The sequence below is a fragment of the Equus quagga genome, chromosome 8 (assembly GCF_021613505.1).
Source record: "Equus quagga isolate Etosha38 chromosome 8, UCLA_HA_Equagga_1.0, whole genome shotgun sequence".
In the NCBI taxonomy this organism is placed as follows: Eukaryota; Metazoa; Chordata; class Mammalia; order Perissodactyla; family Equidae; genus Equus; species Equus quagga.
In genome coordinates this window covers 9,000,400-9,011,341 of record NC_060274.1, presented here as the reverse complement: position 1 = coordinate 9,011,341, position 10,942 = coordinate 9,000,400, and the positions used below count along the sequence as shown (strand labels likewise).

Below are 10,942 nucleotides of genomic sequence, written 5' to 3'. Positions count from 1 at the left end.
AACAAGTTGCTAAAAACTTGATAGAGGATTTTTTGTTCAATCCTGAAATACTTAGCATAGTGCTTGGCGTGTGTTAGATGCTAAAATTTGTAGCTATAACTATTAGTGTCCAATTCTGGAAAAAGATTGCTTTTCTTAAGTTGGCAGTCAGGAGAGGAGTATCTGCCCCTTGAAATTTATACATTATTGCTGTGCTCAATAAAGTGTTTTTAATGATATTATCAGGTCTGAACATGCTGCTTTGAGCAATCTGGGTTACAACATTTTTAACTTTGTATCACATTATTAATAAATCACCTCTGAAAAGAATAGCTCTCCGCCATCTGGTAGCTAGCCAGCAAAAATATTTCTTTAGCAAATCGAAAACATGCTCAGTGGTTTATGAAAGAGGTTGATAAAATAAGGAAAATAAAAGTCCAGTATCTCCAAGATACTGGATAAATACCTTAATCATTGAACGTTAAAGTTTCAACATATGACAAATATTTTACCATGAGGTTTGCTAATAATCAAGCAAACTGAGCATCATAAAAATAAGATTTGTAAAAGTACTGAAAAATTTAATTTACTAAAAACAAGAAATATTATATTTGCTATGTCACTTTTTATTTGCATACCACATTTTCTGGCCTCTGAGTGACTGTTTGCTGAAAAAACAGCTTAAAGCAGGTTCTACTTTATGGTTTTGCAAACTTCTAGAGAATAGGGATCGTCTCTTTTTCCTAAACACAAGATCCCCAGCCTGCCCATTAATCTAGAATAACGAACGTATATTCAGTCACCGTTGGTTGAATGACCAACATGTGAATGGTTTTCTTGGTGGGTTTCTGTGAACTGAGGGAGAAGAGGCAACCTGTCAGCAAAGAATGAACATTTTCACTTTGAAATAAGGAAGGCAATTTATTGTAGTGAAATTACGTTGAAGTTTTACACGTGACCTCCAACACACACAAAGTAATTTCCTCCACACTATCGGAGAAGACATCACTGAACAACAAAAAATCTCAAAGTGCTATAAATCAGTTAATAATGACACGATGCATTTTCACTAATCTACCCAAATTTAAAATTCAATGATTAAAAGGACATATCAAAGTATTTTCCATACTTTTCTTTTACTGGAGTCTGCAACGCCATTGATAACTGCAAACACGGAACTCTATGCCTTGCCACCTTTGTCTTTTTACTGTGGCCATCAGTTATCACAAAGCTGCTAATTCGAGTAAACTTCTAACAGCGGTTTTAACATTTTCCCTTCCATAGAGTTTCCGGAAAATGGGAAAATTGTCATGACATTTAAGGCAACATTAAAAAAGGCAACAATTATTTTTAAACACTAATCAATAGAAAAGCACCCCAGGAGGAAGAGAACAGCAATGTAGCTGACAGCAAGTTCACAAACAAATATATACACATATTTCTGTGGACATCTTTGCACCGGACGCCCTGTCTAGAAAACACTTTATACATCTGCTGCCTGTCACCCAGATTCAAGTACACACAGACACCACCTGAGTGGCCCCTGGGACTCTGCTCTCTGAACTGGGCCCTACACAACTTTTCTAAAGGAGCTTATTCTCGACTTTTCTTGAAAACAGAGTCTAAAAGCAGTTCTCTCTACAGTCGTGCATTTACAGAGACACTGCCAGCTGTGTCATGGTGTCCAGCCCGCTTTCCTAAATGTAGGATTCTCTAGCAAATTGGAGCTGGTCGGCCTCAAAGATCGGCTGACTACATCGCCGCACCAGGTAGTCCCATTTCGTCTTCTGTTTCGACTCGGACACGGTTCTCAGCCGGGGCAGCTCAGGCCTCCTTGGGACAGTCACTGGCCCTATTGTTTCCACAGAAGCACAGACAGTCCTTCTTTGTTTCCAGCTCTCAGTCCCGTGTCCATCAAGTGGCTCTCGATGGCATATATTTCTGGAATCCCCTCCATGGCGAAAAGGCAGAAGGGCTGAGAGTCCACTGTCCTGGCTGAGCATTTTGGCCCTCACGCTGCCAACTGTTTGGCTCCCGTAGGCCGCGAGTTCCAATGCCTGGCACCGAATGGACTCTTCGTAAGATGGCGGACTTCCAGGGCATCTCTGATCAACGAGTTGGAACACATTCTCCACCGAGAGAGCGTAGCATCTTGAGCTAATGTCTAGATTAGTTTGGCCGTGGATTTCAGACAAGTCTTCCTGGACGATTCGGCCAGCAAGCTGGCTCTCTTTCTTCAAATCTTTCCTTGCTTGGTCTCTGGGAAACCCTTTGGGTTTCCCAGACCCAAAGCTGGAGGTTTTGCTCAGTACTTTTTTGTGAGAGGCAAAGGAAAATGACATAGAATGCTTTTTAATTTCTCTGTTGGGCTTGCTTTTCTCAGTCTTTGTGAAAGACTGATGTCTGGTGAAGAAACTTCTTTGAGGACTGGAAGGAGATGCCATGGGGGAGCTGTCAGAGGAAGCATCCAGAGAGCCACTGGAGAAAGCTTTGGGCACCAGCCCCGATGGTAACCCTGAACCCTGAGTCCAGTACTTCACCTTCAGGTCCTGTGGCCTCTGGGTTTTGCTTTCAACTGCAGGAAACACCTCCTCTGGAAATGGGTCCTCAGCTTCCTCACTTTCAAAATGAGAGCTGTTGCGGGCCATGGTGAAGTCATCCTCACTTCGCGTTAGTTTTTGGGTTGTTTTCCGGCTCTCAAGGCATTCTTGTGAGGAGGGCATGTTGGGTTCTGAGTACCTCCTGTCGAGTTGACTCAGGGAGCTTTTCAGCCTGGCTACAGTACTGACGATGGGCTCCCGGCTTAACTCCCAAGTGCGCTCGGGGCCTCTGGGCTCCAAGCTAGCGGCCGTCTCCGAGGGCACCTGGGGCCGCCTGCTTGGAGAGTCGATGGCACTGCTGGATTCCACATCAGGATCGTTGCTGTCATAGGCTGAGTCATTCTGCAGGGTCGACATGTCTGGGGGAAGTGAAGGGACAGTTGATTTTTTGTTCAATTACTTCTGGAAATAAACTTCAGGACAGTTCACCCTACTGATATCAAGAATGGCCCTAGGTAATTGGTGAAGCTACTTTGGGGCTTGATATGAAAGGAATTTGCCACATTAAAATTTTGTTTCTTTCCAAATCTATTATTTGGAGGTGGAGAAGAGAAACAGGAAAAGGAAATGAGAGAGAGAGAGAAAAGAGAGAAAAGAGCATCTCACTGAAAATTTATTGATCTTCAATTTAAAAATTGACCCTTTGGTAGGTCTGTTATGGAAGTTTTCCATTTTAACGGACCCACATTTCATTATGTGGAAATAAAAATTTCTCACCTCAACCCTCTGGTTATTTACTTAGTAAATAAAATTGGCAGTTCTTCGTGATTTAAAACAGGAACTGGAAAGTTCCAGGCTGAAGCTCGACGAGAGCGTAAGCCAGAGGAGATATTGCAGGAAAATTCAAGAGCAAGGGTTTCATGTTTAAAGACTTCCCTACGGACTTGAGTCTACTCTGATTTGGTGATTTGTGAAGGTAATTTCTGCTTCAAATACCAGAGATATTTTTCGTTACTGGCATGGACTGGCAGACTGGCATGAACTTTTCCCCACAAATCATAGTCAATCAGCAGTTACATTCTGTACCTGAACTGTCGGTGTGTTCCAGGGAGTCATCGGAAGCAATGCTGGAATGCACCGGAATGTTCTCCCCAAATATTTCAAGGCAGTTATCGATGAGGAATTCCACCAACGTCTTAACCTGTGAGGAAAAATTAGCAGGTTGTCAGCTTAAAGATATCCTTATTCATTTATTTTTAAAGGGAGTGGGGAAAGAATGGGGACCTGGTGGGGGTCAGCTGTCAGGGAGGTGCCAAAATGAGCATAAGAGATCTTTATGTCTCTGGAAAGACCATCTAGAACATTGGTAGCAATCATCTACGTTAAAGTTATTTTTGAGACGTGTACTTTTAATTTGAGAATTTAAAAAAATCTTTTACTTTAAAGTGACTAAATTTTTCATTTAAGTAAGGAGTTGCCCAAATTGATAGTTGGACTGACAGAGTGTGATGCACAAAAGGAAAAAAAAAAAAAAAAACGAAAGGGCTTTTCGGTCCTGGGAGACAGTGACGTAAAAATCTGTAGCACTTATTGCCTGTCTGGTAGGATGACGGAGGACACGGCCCTGGGTTTATTCAGTGTCATCAAATGCACACATCTAAGGGAGCAGAACGATGACTAAAGCATTCTGCATTTCAGATTTTCACCGTGGTCTTGAGTCAGTCAGAGAAATTCAGAGGCATTTCATTGCTCGGCTTTTGCAAACAGATGGTGAGATCATAAATTGGGGGTTTCTCAGAAATAGACCGGAACAAACCTTATTGTTCAAGTCTTTCTGGGCTTCCAATGACAGGTTTTGGTCATTCTCTCGGCTCAGCATGTTGGGTCCCACGCAGATGGCTAGATTGCTAGCGTCCATCTTGGTGACCTCCGCGTTCTTGCTGATCAGATAGAGCACGGACACCAGGTGCTTCAGTAGCAGGAGATTGGGCTGGGGCAGCTTTTCGGCAACCCTGGAATAAAGTTCAGGGGAGCTAGTATCAGAGGAAGCGGCTCATGGTCTCTCTAGCTTCAGTGTAGCAAGTTGAAAGTTTCTGTCTAACCCAGACTTCCTTTAAAATGAGGAAGATGCATTTCACAAGTAATATGGTGAAATGTTCATTCAGACACTTCCAGCGGCAACTAACAGGGAATGAAACTGGTTAACCACGAGATCCTGAAGACCTCAGAAACCCGCCTTTGTAATTAGGACACCAATAACACAGCCCTTTGTTATCTACATAGATCTTAAATTACGAAGCCTTAACTCCTGCAATAGACTCCATAGTTTAATACATTTTGACAATCATTTTGTCGAGTAATCATTTAGCCATGTAGCATGTCTTTCTGTTTCTAATACTGCAAGACTGTTTTTTTTTGAAATATAAGCATTTGCCTTTTTTTGAACTTCGATCATCAAACGAAGATGACACATTTTTATCCGATTCCGAGAAACTATTATGGAGAATAAATCAGTTTATAACAGCATGTTCATAAAGATGACCAAGACAGCATTTAAACAGCAACATTGGTACTAACAATAATAAACTAGATTTATAAAGCTGCACTTTTTCAAAAAATGAAATGGTGACTCTAATATAGGGATCATTTTCCTTTCTCATAAGAAGCTATTGTTATGAAAGTGCTTTATATCTTTAAGTAGAAACTTATTGTGATAAATGTAGCATTTTCAATTTGGAATTTGGAACAGTCTCCAATGTCTTCAATTCAATAAATTTTTCACTGAAAATATGTAGCCATGTGGGCCAATCATAATATGTAGGCAGACTTTCACAGGATTTGGCAAAAGTGCTGACATTTTAAAGTTAGGCGTTTAAGATCCTGTAGTCACTAACAGGTCACACTTCCATTTACAAATGTAATTATTTTCTTTGTCACGGGATTTGTTTTTATATAGTTTTCATTTGGGTTAATTATAAGACTACAAAATAAGCTATGGAATTTTATGAACAGAACAATCACTTCCACATTGCTCTACTATGCTTTAGGGGATGTTTTACCGGAGGATTGCGGTCTCGCACAACACCAATCTATGTAGGTTAAGGAAAAACCCAAATTCCTACGCTTGGCTGGTTAACTGGTTTTCATCTAGGAATTGGCCTCACACCTTCTTGAACTACTTCTATTTTTAGGCTCCCCCACATCTTGAGAGTTGTGAGTATTGAAGTTCATTTTCTACCTTTTGAAGAAGTGCTTCCTCTCATTTGGCTAAAACTACTTTTAAAAAATTTCCGGGGTCCCTCCTGATTTTTATTCTGAGAGTGGATGAGCAATTCCACTCTGATTTCCTAAACATTTACAATTTTTGTGAAATAGTTATATAAAGAACAAAAAGATGGAGCCCATGCCAGCCTGGCCTCTGGGAATGATTCTGGTGACTTACTGTTTCAGGGCCTCAATCCTGTCCTCCTCATTCAGCTTCTCCAGGGCGCCCATCCACTCCTCAAACAGGTCACAGGAAAGGAGCTTCAGGGGGATACTCCGGAGGAAGTCCTGGAGGATGAAAGGGGGACGATTTGGCCTCTTTGTATTATATCATGTGCTGGCGTCTTCGTCCTCACCTTATTTGTTCCATCTCAAGGACCCTATGCTTATCCTAACACAGGCTGTGCCCCCTTCCTCCCTGCCTTTTATTAGTTTGGGGAAATCTCTCTCAGCAACTTCCTAACAACAGGCACAGTAAGGCTATCATCAGAGGGGCCACCCAGTTTAGAGGTACTGACTTGGCCACAGGACAGTCAAAGTTCTTAGAAACAGAGATGCTTATATAAGTAAATAAAAGGCTCAACAAAACCCCATAAAACTCCAAGATCAGTTTACTTTGATTTGTAGGGAGAGGAGCCCATTTCTTACTTCCTGAGAGTTAACGTGCCAGAGCCTCTGGGCAGGTTCTTTGGCACCAATGCCATGAACTCACCTTAAAGACCGCCGCCAGCAGGTGCACAGGGAGACTTTGCAGATCCACCACGCCTCCTGAGTTGAGCTCTTCCTTTAGCTCTTTGCGGGCCTTCTCGTTGGCTCCTTTCCTGAATATCCCTTCCGTGGAAGGACCTTTTATGCACAGGATAGTGAGAATATCCTATAATAGGAAGGAGGTATAGGAATAGAAAATGGTTACCCTTGGCTTGAAGACACACTTTGCTACTACCAACATAAGAAAATCTACGTCTAGGTGGGAGAAGGAGAATTAAAATTGTGCACATGAACAGTAGCTAAATTCACCTATCAGAAAATATCCTCTCCATAAAAGTTAGCTCTTTGTGACACTAAGATGGACTGAACAAGAGACTATTGATGACAGTTTTTCCTTTCAGTCCAGTTGCTATCAACTGCCTCCCTCAACTGGGCCATTTTTCCAAAAGGAAGTAAATTGTGAAAGCTCTGATTCTGCACATTCTAAAATTATTTCAGGTCTCCCTCCTTTCAAGTCATTCCATATAAACATTGGATTTCTGATCATATACTCTATACCACATCTCTGTCTGTTGATTTTTCAGAAGCTACACGTTTTCAGCATTCTTGATTCCATGAAGTCAGAAGGATGGAGGAGGGACCATCGATCTGAGCTCATTGGCAAATACAACTAATTTCTAGACCAGAAGCGGCCAGGTGTTCTCCTGACTGTACTCATGTGTGGAAACACCATTTCTAAAAGTGGAAGAAAATGAAAGATCGACCCCAACAAGTTTAGCATGAGAACGACATTTAAATTTCCCAAGGATTTTTCACCTTTGGCAGAAAACCAAAGTAGGTTTATGAGGAAATGCGCACCTACCTGAATGGGTCTCGGGAGTGTGTCATCATCACCGCAGATAATTGACAAGGGCTGATCAAACAGCGACACTTTCAATTCTGGCTCTGAAGCCCCAGAAAAATCTGATGATGGAGAAAATCTTTTCATGAGAAAGGGCCAGGACAGCACCTTCTTTGTCTTCTTAATTTCTACAGCCAAGAAAACAAGGCAAAGAGAAAAATTAGATTAAAATATTAATAAACAAAGATCCATAGAAGATGATGGATATTGTCAGCCATGTAATGTCATCGATGGTGTGCCATGTAGGGGAAATAATTTTGAAAAACTGAGAAAGCAAAGGGCGTGGATCCTAATCTAGAAGAATCAATCCGAAAACAACCACATTGTTACCAGGGCAACCAGTCTCTATACATCAACACCAAGGTTCCTCAAAGGCTCCACCTTTCCTGTTTTTCCCCTTCCCCAGCTGTTTGCTACAGAAAATTAGCAAAATCTAACTGTGTAGGTCATAAACAACCACCTTAACATATTGACCTTAATAACTATGGTGGGCATTTCTGATGTGAAGTAGATTATTTTAGTTTCCTCCTTTGACTAGTGAAGAAAACGAAACTTATGAGGAGAGGAAGTGACTTGCTCAAGATCATTTTGAAGGCTCTTATCTGGGCTGGCCATTAAACCCTTGCAGCCACGCTGGCGCCCATCAGCCACTAGAGGGAGCTACATCCTTCAGTCTGTCTGCCGTCACCCTCAGGGGATCCCGGTGGCTGCTTTAAGACAGGGCGGGCACAAATCGCTGCAGGAAGGCTTGCCCCGAGACCCGGCAATTGTGAATTATCAGCAAAACTTTGCCAAGATATTCGATCCTTGCAAAATCCTGAAGACATGTGCAAAGGATATTGCATCTCACACATTTCCTTCTTTCTCTCTCTTTCCTTCCTTCTTTTTTCTCTAATCATAAAAGCTCTGTTTTCTGAAGGCATTGGCGTATGTTTCTATACATTGTATACTGACAAGTGGAAGAGGATGGCGAGAGCAGTGGCTTGTCCTCATATATTGTTCAGGAGAACTGAATCAGGGTTATGTTATAATGAAATGCATCATGAAAAAAATTAAGAGTCAATGGTGGGGTTCTTTGGGATTTGAGATTAGTAACAATGGGCTCTTAGATTTATTCTCCATTAAGGAAGAAAATGGAAAGGCTACTGTGTATTTTTCATATGTATGCATGCTCTGCTTGTCAAAATATAAATGGCCGGAAGATCAGTTAACCCCACTGAAAGCCCTTGGAGAGCTGAGATGTCGGCTACGGAGAGGATCTTTTCCATCAGAGCACTCTGATGCTCAAGTGAGCTGGAGCAAGCCTGTCATTTAAGTGTTAATGTTCTGCGGTCTTTAGAAGAAAGCTATAAAAAAAAATTCCTAGTAGAGAAAAGAACTGTGGTTTTGCAAACCAAGATCATTTGTTGTTGGCACTTACATAAAAGACCAGTATGCTTTCAAAACTCACCAATTAGCTGGCAAATACTCTCTTCACTCTCACATGATACCAACAGAGGATGTTCCTTGATATCACCCTAAAAATATATTTATTTTAGTTAAAAATAGTGACTGAAGAAACTTACCCAGTCTTTCCCCACAAAATACACATGCAACATTTTATTTGTGTTAAAATTACTTAATAGAGTCCACTGCTTTTTTTTCTAGCTTCTGGAATCAACTTTAAAGTCTAGATTGTCGTCATATAAGAACCCCATTAATGTGTTTAATTTACTGCATTAATGATGTTAAGTTTCTACTCTGATGATTAACCAATCCAAACAACATTCAAGTAAAACAGAAAGTTCCCCTCTTCTCCCAGTGCAGTTTTAAAAATTGCTTTCTTACCTCTGATTGACATTCAGTTAATGCCTCCATATTATTGGCATTTAGTGTTTTTGACTAAAAGAGAAAAAAGTCAAATTAGGTAAACATCTTTTGACTCTTGACTCTAGAAAATTTGAATTAATAAATGTAAGAAGGACACTTACCACATTGCAGCTGCTTATCAGCTTCATGAGCGATTGGGCTGACTGTCCAGTGATGAATTTCGCTCCCGTGTGGCCTCGGCTCTGTCTACGAGAAGTCACACGGGAAAGAGTTAAGAGGGACACATACGAGTTGGCCAATTTCATCGCCACTTTGGCAAAACACAAAGTTTGGACTTATTAGGTAGAAAGGTTTTCATTTAAAGTCAGTTAGATGTCACCAGCTGTCACGCTGTTAAGAACAGCAGCTGAACGCACTTATTTCTAAATTATTTAAACCTGATATCGTCACCATGCCAAACTTTGTTATTCATTTATTACATTCTCATCAAGAGATCATCCAAATACCAATTACAATAACAACTAACAGGTTTTTGGAGAGCTATGTGGCCGGTACTATACTAAGTGGTTTGCGTGGATTTTCTCATCTAACTCAAAAAGGAAAAAACTTATTCCTAGGACGCTGCTTGCAGCAGACATAAAACAAAGATAACATTTACAGAATTCTCATACCCCAAAAGCACAGGCTTCATGTTGTGACAAAGCTTTTTGCCTTCAGTGTCTCTCTAAACTATTTGTTGCATATTCCACGATCTAGCTGTTTTCTGTTGGATATGATCTTAAAGACCAGAGACCTGTCAGCACCTTGTTTTCTTGTCATGTTCATTTATGGTACTTACCCTCGGAGGGCCTCCAGCCAGAGTCCTTTTACCTCCGGTGAACTGTGGAAAATGGGAGAAACAGCATGACTCTCTGCTCCTACTAATCCACTGGCAGAGAGAAGGAGAGCGAACTGCTTTAACTTCACGTGTTCTGCATTATAAGGCAGAGGGGGCGGGCAGGTGGAAATTCAGAATATTACTGAGACCGGAAAGAGCATCACGGGCTGTCACACAGCCATCGCCAGCCAGACACTGGAGAGCTCTCACTTCCTCATTCCTTTTAGGGCAGCTCTGGTTCTTTTTTTTTTCTTCTTCTTCTTCTGCCACTTCAAAGTAAAAGATCTGTCAACTACTAGGAGTGGAAAACATGACATATGGCCACAGGTGAAGGCTCTGATTAATGTCATAGGTGGGATGTGTGAATAAGAAATTGTGTTAGTCTCTACGTAAACATCATTTTATTTTCTAAAGTGGTAATTTCAGGCGCCCTTTTTTTTTTGGTATCCTGTTTGGGTGCTGTCTCTTCTCCCGCCCACCCACCCACCCACCACTCTGTTCCTCAGTCACCATAGATTGATTAGGACCATCTGGGGGCGGCATGTTGTCCCTCCCAGAAGCCGCAGACACGCTGCCCCTTTGGAGAAACACGAGAGCCAGTTGTCAACGTGTTAACCTCTTCTCCTTTCCCAAACTCGCAGTCAAAATTAATAATACTTAATTCATATAGCTCTAATCCTGACATGGAAGGAAAACAAACGAGAAATTCCTTTGATCAGACTCATTTAAAGTAGAAAGGAAATGGTGAATTTCACCTGTGGATCCTTGTGGATAAGAGAGAATGTCTGGTCTTTTCTATGGTTAAAAGGCTAGATACGAAATGACTCACATACCTCAAGAGTAGAGTGGATACATACATTGTGA

At 41.3% G+C, this 10,942-nt stretch overlaps 1 protein-coding gene across 1 annotated transcript; it reads right to left on the bottom strand.

Moving 5' to 3' along the window:
* Positions 1-898: 898 nt before the first annotated feature.
* On the bottom strand, positions 899-10,161 carry TAGAP (T cell activation RhoGTPase activating protein). The gene is made up of 10 exons (XM_046669838.1): positions 10,040-10,161; positions 9,363-9,447; positions 9,220-9,273; positions 8,843-8,909; positions 7,354-7,520; positions 6,496-6,657; positions 5,962-6,071; positions 4,336-4,531; positions 3,606-3,720; positions 899-2,938 (listed from the first exon to the last, which is right to left on the bottom strand). The coding sequence occupies exons 2-10, from the start codon at positions 9,387-9,389 to the stop codon at positions 1,677-1,679; spliced, it is 2,160 nt and encodes a 719-aa protein (XP_046525794.1). The 5' UTR covers positions 9,390-9,447; positions 10,040-10,161; the 3' UTR covers positions 899-1,676.
* Between the last annotated feature and the right edge of the window lie 781 nt (positions 10,162-10,942).

What these genes read in the sequence shown, in the direction of transcription:
- TAGAP (XM_046669838.1), bottom strand. Translation starts at nt 9,389, where the DNA reads ATGAAGCTGATAAGCAGCTGCAATGTG. An exon ending in TAACTGAATGTCAATCAGAG is followed by an intron (nt 8,910 to 9,219) that starts GTAAGAAAGCAA and finishes ATATATTTTTAG; the next exon opens with GGTGATATCAAGGAACATCC. An exon ending in GAGTATTTGCCAGCTAATTG is followed by an intron (nt 7,521 to 8,842) that starts GTGAGTTTTGAA and finishes TCTTGGCTGTAG; the next exon opens with AAATTAAGAAGACAAAGAAG.